The sequence below is a fragment of the Monodelphis domestica genome, chromosome 5 (assembly GCF_027887165.1).
Source record: "Monodelphis domestica isolate mMonDom1 chromosome 5, mMonDom1.pri, whole genome shotgun sequence".
NCBI lineage: Eukaryota > Metazoa > Chordata > Mammalia > Didelphimorphia > Didelphidae > Monodelphis > Monodelphis domestica.
In genome coordinates this window covers 308,314,941-308,342,065 of record NC_077231.1, presented here as the reverse complement: position 1 = coordinate 308,342,065, position 27,125 = coordinate 308,314,941, and the positions used below count along the sequence as shown (strand labels likewise).

General features: G+C 45.4%; 1 protein-coding gene across 1 annotated transcript; it reads right to left on the bottom strand.

Annotated features, from left to right (window-relative positions):
* Nucleotides 1–821: 821 nt before the first annotated feature.
* TRIL (TLR4 interactor with leucine rich repeats) lies at nucleotides 822–6,906 on the bottom strand. Its single transcript, XM_016426489.2, has one exon. The coding sequence runs from the start codon at nucleotides 5,425–5,427 to the stop codon at nucleotides 2,989–2,991; it is 2,439 nt and encodes an 812-aa protein (XP_016281975.1). The 5' UTR covers nucleotides 5,428–6,906; the 3' UTR covers nucleotides 822–2,988.
* Between the last annotated feature and the right edge of the window lie 20,219 nt (nucleotides 6,907–27,125).

Here is a 27,125-nt window from a genome sequence, read left to right as displayed (position 1 = left end):
GGGTCCCAGGTTTGAGTCCTGACCTAGATATATTACCTGTGTGACTGTGGGTAAGTCACTTAACTGCTTCCAGTTTCATTTTTCTCATCTGGGAAATGGGAATAATAATGCCTGCAACACTTTCCTTGTAATGTTCTTGTGAGAGTCAAATGATAGAATGAGTTAAGTGCTTGTATATGTATATGATATATATATAAAACAAATTGTTATTTAAAACCAGGGCCAATTAAAACCCAATTATTATTATACTGTATTTTTGAATATACCAATTAAGAGAAGAGATTAAACAAGAGTGCCCAGCTGCATTATTACAATATAATAATGTAAATAATAATAATAATTTTTAACTTTCCCACAATTCATTTTTTCTCTTATGGTCTTTATGAATCTGCTGCTTTAAGAGTTCTGTAGCAGCAGTAATGACCTTTAGTTCAAGCTGCTTCCTGCCTGTTAATGACCATCTGGGTGAAAGGCCTCAGACTTGAATCCAGTTTCCTTCCAATAGGCAGGGGTAGCTGGGAATCTGTCACCTTGTTGCCATTGCTACTCAAATCATGACTTTTCCACCTTATTGTCAAATTAACTCCTTTTTTTCCAGAACAATTTTAACATATTTTAGGCTGTTTCAAGTCACCCAAAGACGTTTTCCAGCTTTTCTTGAGGACAAGTAAAATAATCTGGACACTCACTGTAAAACTGGAAAAGTAGGTTGGGCAGTCATGGAAGGAAGACAGGCAAACCTGGTATGGACAGCTATAAGCAGATGATGCGTTGTGTTGTTATGGAAATGAGTCAGAAGAACATGTTCCAGCCTTTAGACATTTCTATTAGGAAATGGGTTTATTGATGTAGCTAACCATAAACACATACAGCATGGGAGCATTTCCTATTGGAAGATGAGCCAGGACAAGGATTGGGAATAGGATGCATGCCTTGCTAATACAGGGATGCTCAACCATGGAATATTGGAGAGCAAACACAATAGCCTCTTCTATCACTCTTCCTTTGAGGCTCATGAATATAATCATGAGCAAAAGAAATGGATACAAGTCAGAGGACTTATGGGAAGGAAAAAAATAAAAGAATCTGAAAGGTGTTGGACAGAAAGGACCAACACAAGTTTCCCCATCTGGGATGGGAAAGGAGGCTTGGCAGACTAATTAGCACAAGGCTATGCTCTCTTGGGCTCTCTGGTATAGCTGCTCATAAGGCAAAGAATGTTAGCTTGATGGTCCCCAGCACAACCATTAGATAGCAGCACTGTTAGTCCAGGCCTATCTGGACCCAGTGTGATGCCCTAAATGGGAGCTATCCAGACCCCCAGGAAGTTTTAAATGCACTAAATAAAAAGATCAAAAAAGGAGACTTAGCATCAGTCTACTGGTCTCCAAAGCATCCCCTTCTGAAACAGATCCACAGTTAAGAACCTCTAAAAGACAGTGCTCCCAGACCAACACACGTAAAGGTGCACACACACACACACACACACACACACACACACACACACACACACAGGATTATTCATGTAAACCAAAGCTCTATATTTAGTGTCAGATGCAGACTTGGGTAAATACAAAGGAAGGAATAACAATCCCATAAAGTAAAGAACTTCCAAGTTTCAAGCGTTTTACCCTAAGTTCTGGAAACAAAACCAGGTTTCAAAAGAAAAGACTACAAGTGTTTTCTAAAAGCTAGGATGTAACTTTATCTAGAGTCGATAGCAGAGTCAAACACTGGGCATTTAACATATGGGTTAATTTTAAAAAAATAATAGTTCTTTCACAGTGATTCTAAAAGAATCTGCTGGCTTTAGTAGAAAGACACTCATTGGCACAGGGCAGTTTCACATGGTGTCCACAACTTCTTCCATTCAATATAGAATAAGGCATTGAAGGGCTCACCCATGGCTGAACATCGCTGAAGAGTTGCCTCCTCACTCACTTCTCCAATTAGGAAGCCAGATTTACCTTCTAATTACAGACCACAAAGGAACGGGGCCACTGGATGATTTCTGCAAAATCTTGGATCAAGCCCCCCTCACGTTTATTCTAATGCCCCATGTCAGAGCTGCAGAGGAGACCCACCAGAGGCTTCCAGAGTCCTTCAAGTCAGCTTCAGGCATTCCTTTGGCATCCAACCAGCCACTGATCCTCCTTTGCCTTAGGCAGGCAAGAGGAGATGGACAAACGCAGAGGGAGAAGGCAGGTCTTCCACCACTGGTACCCAGAGCTTCCAGCAAGGAAAGCTCGCAGCCTGAAGTCCGGTTGCCCGTTTGCCTACTTCGTTATTTCATTATTGAACTTCAGATAGCTTCAGGCCGAGGCTGGCTAGCCAACGTCCGTGCTCATTAGTGGTACGTAGGAGTTGGTTCACTGTCAGAACTGGCAGAGTCCGCTTCACAGTTTCAAAGAATTCATGTGGCTTTATTTGTCTCAGCAGATGAAATCGGAACAGCACCTGAATGATCCCTAAGCAGGCAGGAATAGGGTGCCCCAGGGCTTAAGCCTGGAGAAATTTCACCTGTTTCCTACCTCGGCGGGGACTTCCGGGCCAGAAGGGGCGGCTGCCCGGACCTCTCCAGGAGGCTCGAAAGTTCCTCGGGTTTTGGAAACGCAAACAAAGGTGTGTCTTTCTCCACGGCAGGGATTTCACACCAAGGCTTGGCCCAAGGGCTCCCGCCCGCCTCTGGCCGCAGAGTCCCGGGATCCAGCTGGTGGGAGAATCACAATTAATTCATCCATTTTCTACTCAAACAAAACCAAAGCTGCCCCCTTGGGAATGATAGCAGAGGAAAGGATCCCGATCCATTCACACATCAGCTGGCCCCCAGCCTGATTTTTCTCCTGGCTTGGTTAAGTCCATGTACTGAGGGCTGGAGACCCGGGGCAAAAAGGGACACAAAGGGAGGGAAGGCTGGAGGGAAGGAGCTCCCTACTGGGGACCCTTCGAGGGGGGAGTTTGCTCCATCGAGAGGGACCTCCAGGGGCCTCAGTCGGCAAAGCGCTGCATGAGATGGTCGTCCCGTCTGCTCCCTCCGCTGCCACCCCCGCTGTCCATGAATCGGTCACAAGGAAATTCAATGAGATCCGCCTCACTGAGGGCGCACACTGCCGTGCGAGGCCGGTGCGACTGGAAGCCCGAAAAGTCTGCGGAGACCCCGGTGCCCATGGAGCGAAGAGGCCGTCGGGTGGAGTACATTTGACGCACATGCACGGGGGCTCCCCCTTTCCGGCGACCCCGCAGCTTCCTCCGCAGCCAGCGGGATGCCCAGGCCGCCAGTGCCAGGAACACCAACAGAGCGTTGACAGCTAGTAGTACCAGGGTCAGCAGCTGGTAGTCCACACCTCCAGGGCGGCCCCCGACGTGCCCGGCTTCTGGCAGGGTGACTAGACCCGCGCAGTGGTCCCGGGGGGCCACGGGGCAGACCCGACCCCCGAGCACACCCTCCACACACACCAGGTAGGGAGTGTCTCCTCGCAGCTCCCGCAGGGTGGCAGTGTCGCTTCGCTCGGGCAGGTAGACAAACCGGTGGAATTTGGGCTGCTGACCAAAGCGGTCGAAGAGCAGACGAAAGCGGGCGCCGTCCAGCGGCCGCGGGCTGCGGTGTTCACGAACAGCCCAGCGCACCGTGGCGGTGTCGGTGCCCACCGCCTCCACCGTCAGGTTGCAAAGGATAAATTTGTTAAAGTCGCACGGATCCGACACCAGTGGGGGCAGCATCTCCTGGGCCACGGATGGAGCGGCCCGCTCCTGAGATTTCAGGGCCAGGCGCTGCTTCTCCGCCCTCTGCCAGGAGTCACTGGCCGGCGAAGGGGCAAAGCTGGACGAGGCGTCCCCTTGAAAGCTCGGGGTAGACCAGGAGGGACCGTTATCTTTCCAGGCTGGGCGCGTCCCCTCGGGCTCCTCCACCCGATCCACGGGTGCTGAAGAGGGGGACGCGTGCTGGAGGTCTGGACCCCGCCGGCTTAGTTTGAGGCCGCTCTGGTTGTTGCTGTGTGTCTGGACCCCCTCGTCCCAGGTCACCCCGGGGAGGGCTCGCCAGCGCTGCTGCTGCTGCGGCTGGGGTTTCCCCAGACCACCAAGAGGGGGAGCTCCCTGCTCCTCCCTGGCCCCAGAGGCCGTAGAGACCACAGGCAGGACTGAGGGAGGAGAGGAAGAGGAGGCCGCCGGAGCCTGACAGGAGCCGTTCTGCAATTGCACGTCGTCCAAGTAGTCCAGGTACTTGCCGCGCAGGGCGGAAGGGTGGCGGCATTGCACGAATACGGTCAGCAGGCGGCCCTGCGAGTGCCAGTGGCCCATCCAACGCTTCAAGCCGCTCAGGCGGCAGTCGCAGGTCCAGCCGTTGCCGTCCAGGTCCAGGCGGTAGAGGGCTGGGCTGGCGGCGAAAATATCCCCGGCCAGCGAGTCTAGAGCGTTTTCCCGCAGGTTGAGCTCTCGCAGCCGGGACAGACGACGGAAAGCGGCCGGGTGCAGGGCCGAGAGGTCGTTGCGGCTCAGGTCCAAGGTCTCCAAGCTGCCCAGCGGGTCCAGCAGCGTCGCAGGCAGCTCGCGCAACCGGTTGCCTTCGAGGCGTAGCTCCCGCAGGGCGCCCAGTCCCACGAAGGCCTCGGGGGCCAGGTGAGTCAATTGGTTCCCGCTTAGGGAAAGCAGACCGAGGCGGGGCAGATGCTGGAAGACGCGGCCGCCCAGCTGCTGCAGGCTGTTGGCCGACAGGATGAGAGTACTGAGGGAGCGCAGAGGCCCAAAGGTGGCTGGGTGGCGCAGCGACGGCTGCAGCTCGTTGCCAGACAGGTTGAGGAAGCGCAGCTTGCCCAAGTGCGCGAAGGCGTTCTTGCCTAGGAAGCGGATGCGATTGGCCTCCAGGTGCAGGTAAAGTAGGTTGCCCAAGGGCGCGAAGGCCGAGTCGGGCAGCGAGCCAAGGGAGTTGCCATCCAATCTCAGTTTGACCAGGCTCTCCAGGCCATCGAAGGAGCCTCGGCTAAGCCGGCCGATCTCGTTGCCATTGACATAGAGGATGCGCAGCTTGGCCAGGGGCGCCAGGGTGCCCGGGGCCAGACCGTCGAGCAAGTTGTTGCCCAGGTAGAGCTCCTCCAGACGTGAGAGCTTCTCGAAGGTCTTGGGGTGCAGGGAACGGATCTGATTAAACTGCAAGTCGAGGCGCCGCAGCTGAGCTAGACGGTGGAAGTCGAAGGCTGTGATGTTGGCTATGAAGTTGCCCCCGAGGCTGTAGGTCAGCACCTCCTGCGGGCTGGGCAGGGCGCTGGTCTTGGGGACTGCACGCAGCCCCCGATTGGTGCACAGGAGGTGCTGCTGGTGCTGGCAGTCGCAGCGCTCCGGACAGATGGGCTCTGATGGCGGCGGCGGGGGCGGCAGGGAGAAGCAGCTGCCCAGGAGCAGCAAGAAGCTGACCGTCCAGCAGACCTCCATCCCGGACCCACCGACTGCTTGCGCGCGGCGCGCGGGTAGGGCCTCTGCTTTGGCCGCAGCCCCGTGCTCTCTGCCTCATGCCCCTCTCCCTGCCCGCAGTCTCTGCTTGTTCCCCGGGCAGCTCCGTAGGAGCCCTCCCTCTCCTCGGGGCGGGTCTTCCCAAAGGGCTCCTGGCTGGCCGGACGCACCGGGAGAAGCTAGTTTGTCTGGAGCCAGGGCGCGCTAGCACCATCCGCTCCCCGGCGGCTGCCTGCCAGCCAGAGGACCGAGCGCAGCAGCACCCCCTAGGCGGGGCACGAGTCAGCCCTCTCCTCCTTTCCTTCCCTCCTCTGAGCGCTTGCAGCAAGGCCTGATCTTCGGCCCGGTCCAAATGGCTCGGCTGCAGGCGGGAGAGACTTGGCTCAGTTCTCCCCAGAGCTCCCGGTCCGTGCTTGTTCCGTCTAATCCCAGTCTCAGTCTCTGAGTACTTTCATGGCTCCTGCCCCTCCTCCTCCTCCTTGCTGCTGCTGCTGCTCCTCCTCCTCTTTCTCCTCCTCCTCCTTCTCCTCCTTCTCCGCCTGGCCCCGGGGATCCACTCGTGAAGGGGACCCTGGCTGCTCGGAGAGGGTGTCCGCACACCGCTGCCTGGAAGATGCAGGCGAGCAGACTCTGGAGCTGCCGGCCGGAGCCCGAAAGGCCCAAAGTGCCGAGGGGAAAGAAGAAAGAAAAGGGGGGGAGGGAACCCAAGCGGGGCCGGAAACTCGTACTTCCCACACTTGGGCCCCCCTGGGACACCAGGCGGGAAAGAGGATCCGGCGGGGTGAGGAGCTAGCCCCCCGCGAGGGGGAGCAGGAAGCCGCCGGCGCGCTGCTTCTGGGCAGCTCCGGGGAGAGCGGCCTCCGAATGGGAAAGGACGGATTGGAACCAGCTGCGGGGCCTGGGACGGACGGGAAGGCGGGGGCCGGGGGAGGAGGGCTAGCGGGGTGGAGGAGGGAGGGGGGAAGCAGGAGGAGAGGGAAGGTGGAGAGGAGGGGGACAGCCAGCAGAGTGGGGGCAGGGGGACAGCCTGCAGAGAGCGGGAGCCGGGAGGGCATAAGCAGGGAGGCCGTGGAGATCTACAGACACACAGGGGCATTTTTATTAGAAAAGAGTAACCTGGCCCCTTCCCGAGAGCAGCAGCAGCGAGAGAGAGTCCCCTTGGAACAATCCGGTGGAAGTCAATTGCCTGGAGAGGAACCACCCTCCCGGAGTTGGGGCAGGAAGTTTTCCCAGCTCTTGGCGCGGGGCCATCAGCATTATATAGGAAGTTTTTGGCAGGCACATCAAGGCTGTCTGAAGAGGGCTGGTGAGCCGGCGCTGTCACTACCTACCCTACAGATAGAAAAGGCGGGCCATGTATAGGAGGGCCTGAGTTCTGGCCCCGCGTATCTGGGGAAGGAGGCTGCAGTGGGGGAGCGGGCCGTCAGCCCCCTGGTAGGGAAGCTTGTCCAACATGGCTCCCAGAGAGTGGGCGTTGGCACCGGCGGCCAGCCTGGCAGACCACTGCCAGTCAGTTTTTGTAGTCAAGTCCCAAGAATTCTATTATGGCCTTTTAAGCCCTTGAAGTCAGTTTCTGTGGGTTCTAGAATGAATCTCTGCAGGGGGCATTTAAGGTCTGTGGCACTTACTGGAGAGATTTGCCAGGCTCTCTGGTGCCCACCTGCAACATTTTTGCTTTGGAGAAAGCAGCATGGAGTGATAGAAAGAATGATGGAGAGATACAAGGGCTGGACATGGAGCCAGGAAAACCTTGAGGTTAAATCCTGCCTCTTAGCTGTGTGGCCCTACTTATGTCCCTTAACGTAATCAAAGCCTCAATTTTCTCATCTGTAAATGGGGGACAATAAGACCAGTAGTACCCATCTCTACCATTGCTGTGAACTAGAGGATGAATGAATGACTAAAATCTTATTTATTAAAGTTTTTACTGTATGCTAAGCACTGTGTTTGTAGTTTAAAAGGCTTTTGCAAATTACTCTGTATTTTGCAGTTATAAACCTAGTATAGGGAATCGTAATGAAAAGCAATAAACCACCATGAATTATCCATACAGTGCAGTAAATCAGGAATGATAAAGTGTCCAGAGAGACAGCTAGATACCCCAGTGGAGAAAGTGGTAGGCCTAGAGTTGGGAGGACCTGGGTTCAAATCTGGTCTCAGATATTTTCTAACTATGTGACCCTGAGCAAGTCACTTACCCCCAATTCTTCTGTCTTAGAAGTGGCACTAAGAAAATAAGGTGTGTTTTTTTAAGTGCTGAGTTAGCTGCTATACAGAGTTCCAATAAGACCAGTAAGTGCTCTGACCTTCAGAAGATTCTGTCTAGATCCCACATTTAGAGCTTCAAAGGCACCTTAGAGGACACTGTTCTAAGCTCCTCCTTTTAGATGAGGAAAATGAGAACCAGAGAAATGACTAAACAAGGGTCAAGCAGATAGTGACAGGGCCTGGATTCAAATGCAGGTCCAATAACTCCAAATTCAGTGTCCTTTCCATTCATTATGGGACAAGACACCAGCCTGGAGAGTCATATATAAGATTAAATCTTATTTGTATCAGAGTATTAGAAAGCAAACATCAATACGTGCCATCTGAGAGGGGATTTTGTTACTGTCTACAGGGGTAATAAAGACTTCTCTTAAAGGAGCCCTATTTGAGTTGAGTGTTAGAGAATGGGCTGAATTTGCCAAATGAATGATAAAGATAAAAGACTTCAGAGGAAAGACATCTTCATCCCTGGGAGCTGCATCAGGGATGAGAGGCTTGTTGGCTGAGGAGGGGTTCAAGTCAAGCCTATTTGGACAAGTAGAAAGAAAAGGAAACTGCATCCTAAGAGAGATCCGTACCCCTAAGCTTAAGCTATTGGGGTAGGGATATGTTGGCTGTTAAGACTATAACAACTGGTTATCCAAAGGACAAGGAAAAAAGAAAAAAAAAGGAGTAGGGGGTGGGGGCAGCAAGGTTGCTCAGTGAATAGAGAGCCAGAGCTAGAAATGGAAGGTCCAGGGTTCAAATCTGGTACCTGACATTTCCTAGCTGTGTTACTCTGGATAAGTCACTTGACTGCCATTGCCTAGCCCTTCCCACTTTTCTGCCTTGGAACCAACACACAGTATTCATTCTAAGATGGAAGGTAGGAGCTTTAAAAAATTAAAAGGAAAGGCACACAGTTAAGTTTAATCTGCATTACTGAATATTTTCTCCATTTAAATCAAGACAATCAACAAAACAAGAAATCAAGTCCAGAATTGTTGTTTGCTGACTTGACTATTTCTGTGTAAATGCCCCCTTTGGAAATTCAACTAACTGCCTTCCCCAGTATGAGTGAACTCCCGCACATCCTTGCCTGCAGAAATTAGGGAAAGGAAGGAACGAAAGTGGAGTTAGGCACCCAACCAGGGACCCTGCTGCCTCTTCCAGCTGAATTTTAGAACAGGTTGGAAATGGGGCAAAAAATGAAAAGGAGCCGGGAAATCCGCATTTCTGGTGTGGTAGAATTTATCTTGGATCATCTTGACTGCAAGCCCAGCATCTTACCCACTGCACCTTGTTTCCTCACAGTGACTTAGAAAGGAAGAAACCACAGGTTCAGCTCATCCCCTTTTTGCTTTTTCACAAGGATTTGGTACCTGCAGCCGTGGGCTAGGTTTCAGAAGTTATAAGTAAAAAGGGGAGATGGCACCAAGTGGAAGATGATACTAATCTCTCATCTTCTCCATTAGGGTCATCTTTTCTGTCTGCCTAACTTTTTCTTCAAAAAAGCCTTCTCAAACCTGCTGTGGCTCTGATATGAGCTTTACTAACTGGGCAGTGCATAGAGTTCTTTCTGGTCCTGGAGTCAGGAAGACTCATCTTCCTGAATTCAAATTCCACCTCAGACACTTATTAGGTGTGTGAAAGTTACTCCACCCTGTTTGCCTCAGTTTCCTCATCTCTAAAATGAGTTGGAAGGAATACCCAATGAAATTGAGTGTCGGCTGTGGGAAGAGTGGGTGGAGGGGAGGGAGGGAAATAATGTGGTTATTGTAACCAAGGAATAATCTTCTAAATTGATTAAATAAACTAATTCAAATGGAAAAAAAATAAAACGAGTTGAAGAAGGAAATGGCAAACTACTTCAGTATCTCTGGCCAAAAAAAAAATGTAAATGGGGTCACAAAGAGTCACAAGACTGAACAACAACAATATTGAAGGAGGAGGAAGAGAAGGAAGAGATTTTTATAATTGTCCCGGGATACGTGATCACAGCCAATCAGTGCATGGTTTCTGAATGGCTGCTGCTCTCTTTACCTTTGTAACGTGATATTTATTCTTTCTGCCACGAATACTGAAGCTATCAAACACCTTTCAGAGGGTCTGGATGGCAGAAGATGAACACTTCGCTGTAACACTTCATTTTCTCGAAAACAATCCATATGCCATATGTAGTTAGTGCTATTGGAAGTTATTGCTGTCGAGCCTATTTGAAATAAGTATAAGCAGGGCTTTCTGATGCCATAGTTTACTCCCATTTACAAAGAGGTGCCACTTACGCCCCTCCATTCATACAATGAATGGGAGCAGGAGCCCCTGTTCCACAGCTGAAAGCGATATATTTAGGCTCCTTCCGGAATAGAAGAGAGAGGCGTGGCTCCCAGATGTTTCATCAATTCTCCATTTCCTAAGGGAATCCACTTCTGTAAAGAGTGGCCTTTTGGATCTTTGAAATCAGCCTCTCTTTCCACAGTTCCCCCACCCTGCCCCAGTCTGTATGTATTTATTTTTAAGAAGGTATGTTCAGTATGGAGCTGTTACAAGCAATGCCTGCCTTGTGTGTGCTCAGGACAAACAGAATCAAACTGCCTCCGAGGCTGCTGGGGGACGAGGAAAAACAGCTGAGTGGGCTAGGGCTGAGAGTCCACCCTGGGGCATGGCCAACAGGGGATGGAAGCATCTGGTAGCTTCCTAATTTAATTATTTAGTCTTTCAAATGGATGCTAAACTCAGTTGATTCTATGTAATAGAACTTCCAATGCTGTCAGCACTCTCTAAATTCTAGTGCCTTGTGGCAAAGTCCTTGTTACCCCCATCCTAGATACAACTCGTGTACTTTGCTTATATGGCTGTCTTCACTGACCTACAGTTCTTGGGTTCTGGGCACTTTGGCATTTGTCATTTGGTTTATTTCTAGAATATACACCTCTTCAGGGGGTGAAGATAGTCTTTTTTCATGAATTGAATACAATAAAAAATCTAATAATTGAAGGAAATCACACATGATTCAGAAGATATATACTCATAATTTCCATCGCAACTGGTGGTACCAACAATTCCTTCCTTGTCATCATAAAATAATTTGTCTAATTAAAATAATAATAATATGGACTGGCAAATAGAATTTTATATACATACATAAATACATATATATATATACATATATATATATATGACCTTCAGAACAATGTGAGGAACTGGATACTGCTATGATTATTGTCCCCATTTTGCAGATGAGAAAAATGACTCAGAGAAGTTGTCACTTTCTCATGATCACACAGCAAACAAATGTTGAGTGAGGCTTTGATTCCAAGTCCAGCTCTCCCATTTTACTGGCTTTCTGTCCCCTAAGAGCTAGTAATAATCTAGGACAAAATACTACTGGGAAATGCACAAGTGGTCCAGAGGGACAATAGAGTGCAAACCTTAAATGTCTATTTATCTATTACATAGAGCCCAAAGGTAAGTGTCCTTTAGGGGTAAAATTGGGGAAAGCATATATTTGAATGAGACATCTAGGGCAATAATAGTGTTTAATAGGACTTCTACTAGACCCCTGGTTATGCCCACTTCATTTTTCTGTAGGCTGCACTCTTCAATCTCCACACATTCTCCCCCACACCACAGAAACCTCTTTACCCTGCACACTTTGATCTCTTCTGCAGACTAGCTGGTTCCTCTCAGAATCTCCCTTCTTAAAGAGGGTATACAGGCTATTTGTGCATTCTTCCTTCTCCTGGCTGGCTGCACTTAGAACTCTCCAGACTTTCTCTGCCATGCCCTAGGGCTGGTTTCCACTCTCCCTTTCAGTTCCCTTTTTGTGTGTCTTCCTCCTTTAGAAGTCAAGCTCTTTGAAGACAGGATCTCTTTTTCTGCTTGAATTTGATTCCTCTGCACTTAGCACAGTACCTAACCCATAGTTAATAATTAATATTTGTTGACTTGATTTGACTTGGCCCATGTCCCAAATGCAGGATACTCCAGCTCTTAATTACTAAATACACGGCCCTAAGTGAAAATTAATATTAATTAATTTATGGTCTCAATGAGATATTTAAAAGTCTGAAGTCTAGATTGAGAGAGTTAAGGAGTTAAATTAAAGAGATTCAGACCATAAACATACTGTCACCTTTGTTATTTATTTTGCCATGACCCCTGTCAGAAGCTAACAGCCAGCTGTGTGAGAGAGGAGCCCTGGGCTCTGGGGAAGTTTCTCAGAACCCGGCCAAAGTCATGAAGATCAAGCCTTGATCTCCATGAACACATTCTCCTCCCCTTCTCCCTCCTTTGTCATTAATACGAGTAAAAGTCCCCAGAGAGAAGCTCTGAAAGTGGAGTCAAAGGAGATAGTCTTGTTTTCCCTGCCTTTCACAGTCTTGAGCCCTTAGGAAGCCAGGAAAACTGAACAACTTGTCAGAGATTGGACCTTTTATGTACAAAAGAGGAGAGCTGGAAAATCATCCCTGGGAGCTGTTGCCCTTCCTTCCCCCTGAGAACTGTGCTGGTCTCAGACCCAGAGATGTTTGGCAGCCCCTATTGCTAGCCCTGTTTGACTATTAATCAGTAAACAGCATTTGGATATCACAATATTGTGCCTGATTTTTTTTTTACTTTCCTAATTCAGATGCTAATTTTTTAGTGCAGTAAAAACTGCATTTTTTTCTCTGCAAATTCCTCTGAATGTGTAATAACTGGAGTCTGGATCTTGTCACTTTCTGCTTCTGAGACTGGGCAAGTCGCTTGGACTTCAGGGCCTCAGTTTCTTCATCTGTAAAACGAGGGGAATGGATTAGATGTCCTTGAAGGTCCCTTCTAGCTCTATGATCTATCATAGATAGCTCTATAGACAGATCTGTCATCTGGAGAGATGTTGACCACCAAAGCTGGACATTAAAACTATGGGAGAAATTGAAAAAATTCTTTTCATTAAAAAAAATGACCATAAACTCAGAAAAATAACAGCAATCCCAGCTGGGGCCAGGAATGGGGCCAATTTACCGTGAGAGATTAATGTTTGGGTAGGTCAAAGGAAAAAGGTTCAGACTTTATTTACTTACTTTAAGAAGAATTAATGAAGGATGAATTTCACCCTGTTTAAGTGTTGGGAAGAAACAGGCCAGTGGATGGATATACTTCTGGAGAAGGGTTAGGAGAAGGAAGGAGTGGTTTGTGTAGACAAGGAAGTCTATTAGGGAGGGGAAGATGAAAGTTAGTCCCGGTCATTCCAGAATCCCAGGGCTGGAAGGAAGCTCTGAAGGTCATCAAATTTAGACCATTTTTTGCCTAGAAATCCCCAATACAAACAAGGAATCATTCAATCTAACCTTGAAGATTTTCATTCAAGGGAAAATCACTATCTTCCAGGGCCTGTTACCCCTGCCCACCCCCCATGCCCCACCCAAATTTGGTCTTTGGAGAGCTCTCCCTGTTCGTTAGGAACTTTTTTCTTACAATTACCTTCAATTTCCTCCCACCCATTGCCCAAGTTCTGCTCTCAAGAAAGTATTGGGAAAGAAGTGGGATTTGATCTTGATTTTCTGAGAGTGTGAACTTCCCCTCCTTCATAGAAGAAGAGACAAAAGAGGTCTGAGGTCAGAGTCACAGGCCTTGGATTCCAATCCTGGTTCTGTCATTTACCCTCTATGTCATCTTAGGCAAATCATTGGACCTCTCTGAGGCCAGGCTTCTTCCTCTGTAAAAATCAAGGGCTTGGACAAGATGGTCTCCAAGGTCCCTTTATGGTCTAAATTTAGATGCCTTTGATCTTAAATTGGGTTTGCTTGTAAAATCTCAATAGAATAGTAAGCTGAAACTTAAACAATGGTAGCTTCGTGGGTGTTCTCATGGATAATGACACCTCCTATTTCTCCTCCATTCTCCACTTACTTAGATTTTCCCCTTTGGGAACACATATTTTATTACTTAACCAACAGAAGGAATTATTTGGTGACTGTTCTAACAGTAGAAAACCCTAGCCCGGAGGGAGTCTAATTTTTCCTCTGGGGTCTCTGCTGCACTCAGGACCAGCTGTCTTATTCAGAAAAGGTGATTTAACAACTTCAAATGTTATAAGGCACTGGGCACAGTTAATCAATAGATGTTAAGCACCTACTATGTGCCATGCACTGTGCTATATGCTGGAGATTCAAAAAGAAGCAAAAAACCCTTTAAGTATTGCCTCTTTCCTGACACAGTTCCAGTCTCTCAATTTCCTCCTGAAATGACTTCCTATTTATTGATCTCTACACAAGTTTTATCTCCTTGAGAGAAAGAAAGTTCTCTGAGCCCCAAGACTACTCCTTTTGTCTCTGTGGCTAGCTTCTAAGAAACCCCTGTTATATAATTGGAATTTACTGCCTGTTGGTTGAATTGAATTGAATTTCCTAATCTATCAATCTGGAATTTCTGTGGTCCTTCCTCCCCCTTCACTGATAGGAGGAGCTCCTTTAATACCAAGTTATAAGAATCTAATGATGTGATATGCGTGAAAGGGACGGGAACTCTAAAGGGCTGAAGAGTATGGCCAGAAGCAAGCATATGGTAGATATCTAGGAAATGTTTGTTAATCACATGATTGATTGATCTGTGACCCTCCCTACCTCTCCACCCAGCCACCCAAATAGCTACATCAGATAAGTTGGCAGTGACCCTTAGTATTGCTTTTTTTATTTTATTTTCACTCCTAAAGAGGGAAATATAGATTTCTTCGGAGTAGAAAGTGTGCAAAAGGCACACTACTCTGGGCAGGGAGTAAAGAAAGAAGAAAAGGAGGAAGAAAGGAAAGCAAGAAGGGAGAAAGGAAAAAAAGAAAGAAGGAGAAAGGGGAAACCTAAGAGGAGAGGTAAGGAACAAGACTCCAGAAAATATGACATTGCTTGACTTTTTGATGAGAATACTTGACATCTTACCTAAAGGTTCCAGACATCCAGAATGTATTAAGACAATGGCTATTATCAAAGAGGCACAGGATTCCCCACAGGATGGGGAATATTCTTGTTTTCTTCCTCAAAACTTGGAAAGATTGAAGAACAAGGGACTGGGGAGGAGTTGGCCCAATGAAGTGTGCTGAAGTAAGACTCCAAAAATATCTTGACAAGCTAAAATGTTGGAGTGATGCAAATGAAATTTAATCAAGATAAGCATACTGTTACATTTGTGTCCAAACAATCAGCTTCAGAATTAAGGACCGGAGAGGAGGGATGGCTAGATAGCAATTTATTAGGAAAAGGAGCTGAGGCTTTAAGCAAATCTCAGTTTCAAGTTTGCTATGCCAGCCAAGAAAAGCAAAGATGATCACAGACTGAATTAAGATGTTACACTACCTCTGACCTCACTCTTCCAACTCCTGCTGTTGTGTACCCAGCAGGCAGCTGACTACTTCTCCCCTCAGGGGTCTAGGACTGTGAGATTGTAGCTTTTAATATTATTGCTCACAAGCCCCAATCCAGTGCATATACTAATTTCAACCAACCATTAACACCAATTATCTTTTACAAAAGGGTATATTCTGAAAGCATAGCAAGAATGATCATTACAAAATGATCTCCCCAAACTGGGGGACATATCCTTCCCTTATACAAAATACCTAGGGAGAGAAGGCCAAGAGTTACTCTACAAAGATAATGCAGAACACATATATTGTATATCCATGAGGCTGGCCATTTTACAGATGAGCAGTCTCAGAGGAGTAAAGTGACTTGCCCAGGATAACTTACCCTCTCCCCTGCATGACCTAGCTGCCTCTTGAGAAGAACATTAAAGACCATTTAGATCTACCCCTTTTCCTTTTCCACTCCTGCCCCATGAAATATGGAAGTGGTGATCAGAAGAGTTCTCCTAATGAATATGCTGCATCTACAGGACAGTGAGCCTTTATCTATAACCTTTGATTGTCCACATCTCTATAGTGTGTGGGCATGCCTTCCTCTCACACCTTTTTTTTTAACCCTTACCTTCCATCTTAGAATCAATACTGGATATTGGTTCTAAGTCAGAGGAGCTAGGCAATGGGGGTTAAATGACTTGCCCAGGGTCACACAGCTGGGAAGTGTCTGAGGCCAGATTTGAACCTAGGACCTCCCATCTCTAGGCCTGGCTCTCAATCCACTGAGCCACCCAAATGCCCCCCCCACCCCCACCCCCAGCACCTTCTTAAGAAGACAAAAAAACAACAACTTTGAATGAAACTTTGTTAACTGGAGCTATCCCATGAAGAATTTATTAATTTGGAACTGCCCCACTGGTTCCTTCTAAGGCATGAGTCCCTGTGACTAGGGATTCTTCCAAGATCATTCAGGAGTATTGGAGGGGCTAACACTTTGTGCTACTATTTAGAAATGAGGGTTAGGTGAGATCTGCTCCATCCTTTAGGCTTATATTCCCAGTCTATCTTTTGTCCACGGGGTTAGGAAGGAGATCTCTTTTCCTCCTCCACCAGGAAGTATTCCTGAATGCCTTGGGATAGAAGTACTTGGTCACTACATGAGTATGCCTCTAGCTTTCTAAGCAGATAAGACCAGAGGCCAGAGAATGGACTTTCCAACCAAAAGAGGTGGTAATGACAAAGCAAAGGTGGAATATCCTGGCGACACTGAAGGGAGTTGCATATACTTGTGTCCATATGGCTAAGGGGATATCAGCGATGATGTTCTCGAATCCAAGCCTCCTGGGCATTGGAGGTAAAGGATGGATTTCCCAGGCAGTATGAAGTCAGTACCTACTCTTCTAGTCAAAGGGTGATATATAGAGCTTTCCTGTATAGAACCAACCTAGGAAGTTGCCTCAAGAGTTTAGAGATCTTGTTTTGCAGGTGATTTCCTGATCTAATGTGCCAGTTGGAGAGAGGAGATCACCCATTCATTTCTCCCCCACCCTTCCACACAGCTAGAGGAGCAGTAAGGGACTAAGACCACAACACAGAGGAAAGAAGAAATTATGACTTTGCCATCCTTGCCCCCTCCCCAACTATTGCAGTGAGTTATTCAGAAGTGTACATCTAATGAGAGAGAATCGTCTATCCAAAATCCTCAAGGGCTGGTTGATCTCCTGGAGGAAGAGACATCACAAAGTGGCCCTACAAGTCTGGGAAGGGTTGTGTAGGACCCTCTGTAAGAGCTAGGGAATTCTTTGGAATGTCGGGGCATTTTCCTGATTCTACATTCAGTTATATTCCAAGGGAAGTCCAAGCATGGGGTAGTACTGAGTTGGAAGACCTTGGGGAAAAGGGAAACCTAACAGAGTGGGTAAGGAATGAAAAGAATTGCTTATGGGCTAGCCTGAGTACCTTATGTGTTTTCTATATTTGTTTATGGGCTCCCATGAGCACTTTGTACCTTTTGCATTTTCTATAAAAGCTGTGATCTATCACATATGCATTTGGTATTTTCAATGCTCATATAGAAACTTGGATCATTTTATCCACATTTGTGAAATTTGTTATTGTTAGTTCAGTTATGTCCAACTTTGGGAGTTTTCTTGGCAAAGATAGAGAGAGGAGTGGTTTGCCATTTCCTTATCCAGTTAATTTTACTGATGAGGAAACTGAAAGGGTTAAATGACTTGTATACAGTCACACAGTTCATAAGTTTATGAAGTCAAATTTGAACTCAGGTCTTCCTCATTCCAAGTCGGCCACTGTGTCTTTTTTCTGAACCACCTGGCTGTTGGCCATTTGTGAAAAACTAGAAATTAATTGTTTGTCGAGTTTAGAGATGTCCCAGAGTAAACTCTAGGCAGAAGATTAAAAAAAAAAAACAGCTAAGAAGAATGTGCCCTTTTGGGGGAGGACTCCAAAGTTGCACCCAATCCAGTGATCCAAAAGTTTAGGAGGGCTCTGGACAACGGCAAACATCCAGAGGAGCCGGCTGAGGCCCAGAGAGAGGTTGAGTTGCCCAGGCTTCACAGCTAGTTACCAGAAGATCTGGGTTTAGAATTTCAGCTAGAACTTTCCCCACTGCATCACTTATTTTCCAGGCACATAGCTTTCAAAGAACTGCATTTCTTACCTAAGAAGAAATCCTCATCCACCCATCCAAAGATGCAGCATCATTTGGAAACTGACACATAGAAACAGATTGTTTATGTCAGAACAGAGTCAGCTGAATCCCACTCTAGGCACATCTGGAAGAAGACAGAGAAAGACAAACTGTTGACTAAGCTTCTGCAGCTAAGAAATAGGGCAAGTCCCCATAGTTACAGTGGTGATGTGTGTTTATATGTAACTAAAACAGTAGGAGGGCTCAGATCTTCCCCACCCACAACAATGGGATACAATGAAGACTCTTCGGAGATAATAGTGTTTCTTTCTCCTGAAGGTTGCATTGTCCCTTAAAAATGCTCTGCCTCTCATCGGGGTTTTCCAGGGCATCTTTCCTGCTCTTCTGGTGGCTCATGTTTGTACTTGACTTCAGAAACTTCATTTTTAAAGTGTTAGGATACATCATGAGCTTTCCAGTTGCTACCCAGGAAAATGCAAACTCCCCAGCCTGGCATTCTTCTCCCTTGAGTTCCCATGATCCTTCTCTGTTGCATGGATACCAGTTTTTGTATCTTTAGCGGACTGTAAACTCCACAAGGGCAGGAACTAAGTCTTCTCTAAGCTTTGTATTTCCCTGTCCCCCAGGGTTTACCATAGTGCTCATTGATGTTTTTAAATACTTTCATATTAGGTGTCATTTCATTCTTGTGTATAACAAATGTTTATTGACTGATGATTGAGTAATAATTCACTTGGTTATAGGCTTGTTATGGCAGCCATGCAGTAAGTAGAGTGGATAGAGTGCTAAGTCCTGAATCAGGAAGCCCTGAGTTCAAATCCTGCCTCCAACAATTACTAGCTGTGTGACCTTGGGTGAGTGGTTTCATCTCTGCCTGCCTCAGTTTCCTCATCTATAAAATGGGGATAATAATATCACCTCCTTCCCAGGATTGCTATGAGGATCATTTGTAAATCACTTTGCCTGCCTCAAAGTGCTATATAAATACTTTTGTTATTTTTCAGTCATGTCTGATTCTTCAAATTCATTTGGGGTTTTCTTGGCAAAGACACTGGAATGGTTTGCCATTTCTTTCTCCAACTTATTTTATTTTATTTTGTTTTATAAACTCTTACCTTGTATCTTAGTTAAGACAAAAGAGCAGCAAAGGCTGGGCAATATGGGTTAGGTGACTTGCAAAGGGTGACCCAGATAGTGAGTGTCTGAGACTGGATTTGAACTCAGGACTTCCTGATCCAGGGCCAGTGCCCCATTCACTGAACTATCTAGCTTCTAGCTATGAGCTATTATTGTATCTAATTTAAAGGTATAGGAAGTGACCAGGGGAAGTACACACAGGTATAGTTTTAAGAGAGGACATCCCCAAGATCCACATATTTGTCTCAGATAAAAGAATGTCTCCCTTTGGAGGAGAAATTTTGTGCCAATTTCGAGTAGGCAGATAATTTACTCTAGCTCATGGAGATACTGGGAAAGTGTTTGCAGATTCCAACTAAAGGACAGACATTTTGTATTTAAGACCAAAGGACATGGCCAGAAAGGAAATGAGAGTCAGGAAATCTCTTTCCACTCTTCACATTCTCTGCAATTTTCTAAAAAGACTTGCACTTTGAAGCTTCATCACTGCAGATGCCAAAATGGGAGGTTAGATCAAAGAGGCCCAGCACAGCTCCAGGACACTAGCTGGCTCATGGATCAGGATCAGGAAGATCAAGGACTTCTGTTGGAAGAACTCAAGTGGGTCCATGGCGACATTATTTCTTTTTAATTTTTCCCTTAACTAGAGGGTAATTGAAATATTTGAAACATGAAGGTGTTTGGTGTCCATTTTGTTATTGGTTAAAGCACTTTGGAAATGAAGAAAAATCTGTGCTAGTCATTTTACTGTTTGAACTGGAAATTTTCTGAAAGTTATTTGTGAGTTGCCACTTACATTATACAACCAGATATGTTTGGGGGTTTTGGTTTGAAAAGATCAGTCTATTACAAATATGAATAATATGGAAATAGGTTTTGAACACTAACACATATATAACCCTCTGGAATTGCTTGTCATCTCTGGGAGGGGAGAGGGGAAGAAAAGAACATGAATCTTGTAACCATGGAACAATATTCTAAATAAATATATTTCAAAAAATTATACAATCAGGTCCAATACTTTTCCCCCTATACCACTTTGATCTTGAAAAAAAAATTATTAGAAAAATAGATAAAAATGTTGCCAGCGAATGTGAATTAAACATATCTCCTAATTAATAGTATTAGCTACCAATTAGACAATGCTTTGCATTAGTTACAGACAGTCCTCATTTTACATAATTTTGCATTATGCAAATTAGACCCTATGTAAAGAATTCTGAAAGAAATATGCATTCCAATGAAAATCATCTCTTTTAACTTTACTATACAATACTATTCTCTCTATCTGTCTGTTTGCCTCTCTCTCTCTCTCTTTTTCCTCCTGTTCCTTACCTAGGTGCAGAGTGGCATCCCTCAGCCCCCCCCCCAAAAAAAAAACTAGAAAAAAAATCTTCAAGTGAAACCAGAATGGATTTGGAGAGACTGCTATAGCAGGGGCTTGCTTTGACACTCTGAAGAGAAAGGAGACCTTTTCTCTGCTCCACCCACCCACCTGGTATCTGTTCTTGTGTGTCAGTTTTCATAGAGGTCTGTGAAGAGGTCTACTTACAAAAAATGAGAACTGTCTGTATCCTGTGAGGAAGCTACTAGTATTATCCTCGTTTTATAATTGAGGAAACTGAGGCAGGCAGAGGTTTAAGTGACTTATCCAAGGTCATGCAGTTAAAATATCTGAGAATAGATTTGAATTCAGGTCTTCTGACTCCAAGCCCAGCATTCTGTCTACTATGCCACCTCTGTGACACATTTAAAATTGCATAAGAAGTAGTGAAAAGAGGAGATGTCATTTATCAGAGAAATACATGACAGGGAGAAAAGATGGCAAGAGCAAGAGATTCATGAGATGACCAATGGGTGACTATCAAGGGATCTGGAAACAGGCCTCCAGTGGGCTGAATACCTTCTTTGGGAGGATTTAGAAGAGGCCGAGGAACACAGACTGGCAGAGACTAGATAAGGATCAGCCCAATTGGTCACACACACACACACACACACACACACACACAGATGTTGGAAGGACAGGATTGTGCTCTGTCAACCTTTCAGTTGCTTTTGTTGGTCCAGTTTTTTTCCTAATTATATGCTGGTTTTGCCTGTTTCTTCAGCTTTCTTGGAGCTCCTTGAAGGCTTGGACACCTCCCTTTGATGACTCGGCCTTGCATCCCTCCCTGGAGCCCAGCCCAGGGATCCCCTTCCTCTCCTCATAGGAACAACCTTGGCATGATCTCATCATCTGTAGTGGTCTGCCTACCCTGAGCCTCAGGGGAAACGATCATGCACTTATCAGTTAGGTTCCCCAAGCCTGCCTCCATTTGATCACCTGGGACAGCTCACAGGGAGTAGCCAGTGGGGTCCTGGGGATGATCAGGGTCTAGTTCACACTCTCTTACTAACCTGTTTTTGTTCCTTAAATGCCCTGGTTCAATGTCTAATTCCATTTTCCCAGTGTCTGACTCTGTAACCCCATTTGGACTTTTCTTCCCAACGATCCTGGCGCAGTTCATCATTTCCTACTCCCTCTCATTTTACAGATGAGGAAAAGGAGGCAAACAGGATGAGAGGACTTGCTCAGGGTCACCCAGCTAATAAGTGCTGGAGGTGAAATTTAAATGTCTATCCAGTACACCAGCTCCCTGCCCTACAGGCTTTGAGCCATTCATCCTGTGGAAATGATGACAGCTGAACTAAATTCTTAGATCTCAATGACAATTGGACTGGGTCTCTGGGATCTAGACCAGAACTCTTCTGGCACTGAAATTCCAGGAATCTGTTTTTCTGCAAGGAAACATCATTGTCTCCTAATACCTTTAATACAAAATTTAAATGGTGAAGTTGGTTAACTTTTTAAAGAAGAAACTTAGTCTTTTAAAGTCTTTCCCCCAAGACTATATGTCACAAGACTTTCCAGATTGTCCAACTCCCCCCCTGATATAGATGGACTATTAAAAACCTGAAAGACAACACGATGAAGAGAACGGAGGACAGACTTTGGAATCAGAAAGCCCCAGATTCAAGATCTACTTCAGACAGATACTGGGTCCAACACTGCGTCTTTGAGTGACCCTGGAAACCCTCTAATGAATCAATTGATGAGTATTCATTGATAAGCATTTATTAAAGCCAAGAACTGTGCTGGGGCTTCAAAGCCAAGCAAGTAGCTTGCCTTCAGGTTAGGGAGACATTATATACATAATTAAATGTTGTTCAGTTGTGTCCAACTCTTTGTGACTCCATTTGGAGTTTTCTTGGCAAAGATACTGGTACAGTTTGTCATTTCCTTCTACTCATTTGACAGATGAGGAAACTGAGACAAATATGGTGAAGTGACTTGCCTAGGGTCACACAACTAATAAGTATCTGAGGCTGGATTTTAACTCTCCATGCCCTAACTGCCCTAATTATCTACATAAAACTTTAAGTTGCAGAGTAGAGGCATATCTGCATTAGTAGATGATGTTCTCTCTGTCAAATCAGTATTTCTTCTGTAGTTGCCATGGAAGTGATAAGTGTTGGAGATGCTGAGCCAAAGCTGGATTTTGCCGTCAAGGAGCCCAGGTCTGGTGCCCACCTCCTTTCTTGACCTCCGACAAGAGAAAACACTCATATATCTCATCTCCGGAGGACTTTTGAGATAACGTGAACAAGAATTCAAAGAAGGCGAAGGCAGGGAAGGATTGGCTTCTTCCTCAGTAGAGTGGGTCTCCTGTCTATAAAATGGTGGTTCCATTGAAATATCATTTAACTAAGATTTTTTCCCTGCATGATCTCCCTGGGAGAATCTCATCATGAGCCAGGCATGCTGCTAATACCTTGGGCCCTCAACCCTGAAGGGCTTATGATGGGGGAGGCTCTCCACCTCCAGAGAAAGAGCTGCTGGAGTTGTCTTTCCCATCAGCATATTTATGGTTTTATTGGGGGGTTTGGTTCTGGATGACTTTGCTCTTACAGCAATGACCAGTATGGAATTGGCTTCTGCACGACAACAAAAATAAATAAATCAAAGTGTGACTGATCAGCTCTTCAGAGACACAGAGCATCACTGGGAGATGTTAACCAGTATTGGCAGGCTGACTATATCCTCCACAGCAAAACACACAAACATCAGTGTGTGTGTTATGTAAACCTTAAAATTTCTTAGACTTATGAATGTTGGAAATTTCCCCATTGGGAAATTTCATACTGGAAAAAATTTCCTACTGATAGTAAGAACTCTATTGGAATGTGAAACCCCTTGGCATGGGAGGATCCTTCTCCTCCCTACTTAAGACTACTTTAGGACAGAAACCTTTTGCTAAACAATGGAAAGGGCTTTGACCTATACTTAAGCATAGAACAGGAAGTTCTTGGAGTCATGATTGATTTTAGAATTGATACAATAGAGATACTTGGAATGACAGAACCAGGTCTTGGAACTTACAATCTCCACCCTTCTCAGAGTAACAGGATTTAGGAAGGGCTGCAGCAAAGATCAAGATTTAATTATTTGAGAATATGACCTTCAACAGACATGTGCAAAGGGGGGCAGACCTCTGGGCGGTCCTGGGTTAAGCTAGAGCCACCACTGGCACAGTTATAAATGTAAAGAGTTTTAAAGACATTGAAATGTTATGGTTATGCGTTATACGTTATTTCTACTTAAGGAAGTCTTGTTGTATACATAGCACCTTGTTAGTTGCTACAAGAATTGTGTAAAAAATAGATTCGAACTCTGGACTTCAATCCCCACAAGTCCTTGCTCCACTTCCCCAAAATGCTTTGTAATCTTAAGGAATTCTGAGGTGGGCTAGATCGAGAAGGGATTTAAGCTGATTGCAAAGGCTTTTGTCGCTCTTTTGGACTTCCGTTTTGGGGCAGACGTGGCTCTTCCATAATGTAGGTGAGGTCTTGTCTAGGCCTCTCTGGCCTGGGCACATTTTCCTTATCCTGTATTTTCTTTAATCCTTAACTTTTAATAAACCTCATAAAAATAAAATACTCCTTGCAGAGAGAAACTAATTTCTACCTGCCTCAGTCTCCCCTAAATTTTAATCTTTACAATTGCAAAGCTAACTCCTGGATAGAAGGATGAGATCTGCTGAATGCCGCCCCCCACTGCCCATCGCCCACTGCCCATGGCCCACCGCCCACCACCATAGGACATTTTGAGTGAATCTGTTAAGTTTGTTGACTCTTCAGAAAGATTCCCTGTTTCAGGAGCCATTGTTGCTTTCTAATGATGTGGATCCTTTAGAAGCATGTAGGATCTGTTCAGCTCCTTTCCCAATTGAGCAAATAAAAGAAAATTAAAAAAAAATCTCATCACAGAATAAAGCAAACCCCAACCACCATAGTCCCTAGAACCTGAAAGGCTATACAACAGCCCAACCTGCTATTCAGGCAGTGTTTTTACCATTTGTGGAGATTTGGGGGTTAACTGGTCCCCCAGAAATGCTGCCTTTTTGTTGGCTCAGAAGGTAACTTTGTTCTCCACCTGCGACATCAAACTGGCAAATTGCTCAGTTTTTCTTTCCATCAGAGTACAGGTGGTGACCAGGTGTTCTCCATGCCCAACAGGTGAAAGGAGCATTTGGCAAGCTGACAAGCCAGACTAAATAGCGATGGAGTCTCCAAGGGCGTGTGTTGCTCTGGTTCTCGGATGGCAGAGGCTTCAATTGAATATATTTCTTCTGGGAACTGAGCCACTTAGGTAAAGATATCAGCCAGCCAACTCCAGGGCTGGAAAGTCTAAATCAACATTTGGGACAGGACCTCTATGGAGGGTTTGGAGGAAGATCTAGCAATTCTTGGAGATAGCTGTGCCTGAATTCTGCCCAACAAAATGGCTAGCAGTGCTCCTCCAAGGAGTTCCAAGTTCCAAGGGGAACTCCTCCAATGCATGCCTCTAGCCCTATCAATGCCATTTAATTTTATTTTTAATTTTTTAAATTTTATTTAATTGAGTAATTAATTAAGAAAAAATTTCCATGGTTACATGTTTCATGTTCTTTCCTTCCCCCCACCCCCTCCCATAGCCAACACACAATTCCACTGGGTTTTACATGTGTCATTGATCAAGCCCCATTTCCATATTATTGATATTTGCACCAGGGTGATCATTTAGAGTCTACATCCCCAATCATATCCCCATCGACCCATGTGATCAAGCAGTTATCAATGCCATTTATTTTTCTTTAATTTTCTTTTTAATTTTTTAAATTTTTATTTAGTCAATTTAGAATATTTTTCTTTGGTTACAGGAGTGATGGTTTTTCCTTCCCCTCCCCCCACCCCCTCCCTTAGCAGATGCACAGTTGCACTGGGTTTTACATGTGTCCTTAATCAAAACCTATTTCCATATTGTTATACTTATCAATGCCATTTAAAACTGTTCAAGCAGAATTTTATACACATCGTATGTGGTATGCATTTGCATATGTGCATGTATATGTATGTTTCCAATAGTGGACAGAGTGTCTAACTTGAAATTCAGAAGGATTTGAATTCACATCCTGCCTCAGGTACTGTATGGCTCTGAACATGTCATTCAATGTTCCAGTGCTTCAGTTTCCTTATCTGTACAATGGGAATAATAAAAGCACCTCCTGAATAGTGTTTTGTGAGGATAACATGAGAACATGGAAAACACTTTGCAAACCTCAAAGTTCCACATAAGTGTTAGTTACAAGGAGAATGAAAAGAATAAGAAGGAAAGGAAGAAGAAGAAGAAGAAGAAGAAGAAGAAGAAGAAGAAGAAGAAGAAGAAGAAGAAGAAGAAGAAGAAGAAGAAGAAGAAGAAGAAGAAGAAGAAGAAGAAGAAGAAGAAGAAGAAGAAGAAGAAGAAGAAGAAGAAGAAGAAGAAGAAGAAGAAGAAGAAGAAGAAGAAGAAGAAGAAGAAGAAGAAGAAGAAGAAGAAGAAGAAGAAGAAGAAGAAGAAGAAGAAGAAGAAGAAGAAGAAGAAGAAGAAGAAGAAGAAAAGGGAAGGGGAAGGAGAAGAAGAAGAAAGGGGAAGGGGAAGAAGAAGAAAGGGGAAGGGGAAGGGGAAGGGGAAGAAGAAGAAAGGGGAAGGGGAAGGGGAAGGAAAAGAAGAAAGGGGAAGGGGAAGGGGAAGGAGAAGAAGAAAGGGGAAGAAAAAGGGGAAAGGATAAGGAGGAGGAGGGGGAGGAAGAAGGGAAGATTTTTTACTTATCTTCCTTCTGAGGCCTTCCTTCTCCTGTGTCTTCCTGGTGTCTTGGCATCTCCAGGCCACAGATAGCAGCTTCCCCACCTCCTAAGTCTCTTCTTCTCTGGCACCCTAAAATTCCTGCAGTCTTTTCAGTTCCATGCAATACTACGTCCTTTCTTTTCCTTCTGGAATTATTTCCAAGAGTTCCTGTAAAGTCTTTTTCTTAAAAAAAAATGAAACTTGGGAGGGGTAAGGAATGCAGTGGTTGAGTACGTGGGCTTTGGACTTAGGGTATCGCCCAATCTAAAAAACCTCTCCGTATGGTAGACACTTATATGGGGTCATTAAAGTATTGACATATGACTGTAGCTCCAGGAATGCTCACTTTACCTCATCATTTTGTGGGAAAAGCAAGGGGCGATTTGGATACAATCAAGATAGTTTCTGAAAGAAAATTGTTAAAAGAGAAGAAGGGCATTCTAGAGGCCAACAATTAGTCAGAAGTCAGCCAAGGTTCTTGAGGAAAAATGCAAACAGCTCCCCAGAATCCCAGGGATTTATAACCAAGTGAATGGAATCCCTTAAGTACTTGTCACAATAATTTTTGAGTCTTTGCCTTTCATTTATGTTTGTAAATGAGTTTAGGGCATAAGAAGTGATGCCCTTCTCTGTTTTTCACTTTCGCTAACGTACATGCATACATATAAACACATATACAGAATAGACACATACTTGTGTGATAGACACCCAGGCACACGCACTCCATCTACAGAACACTCCTATGTGCTCACGTGCATAAATACTTTCCAGCACCTTTCACAGCGAGCCCTCAGGATTAGGCCACTTGAAGCAGGGTCTCTGGCAAGGCTGGAGATCCACTTTCCTCTCCAAATCCAACTCGGGGTTTCAGAATCCGTAGGGTTTCCTTCAGCATCAGTCCTGGAACCTTGGAGCAATCAGCACGTCTCTTTCCAAAGACCCGCAGGATGCTGTAGGGTGATTTTTCCATCCCCTTCCTGCCTTTGAAATGAAATCTACCCGAAGAGGCCCACATGTACGGAGCCTCTTTAGTTTCCCCTTTCTTGGCACTATCTTTTTCAGCATTGATGTACCCTGCTGAAGAAAAGGGAAGCCCTCCCTCAACTTCTGCT

Excerpts from the sequence above, each read along its gene's own strand:
- TRIL (XM_016426489.2), bottom strand. The coding sequence starts at position 5,427 with ATGGAGGTCTGCTGGACGGTCAGCTTCTTGCTGCTCCTGGGCAGCTGC.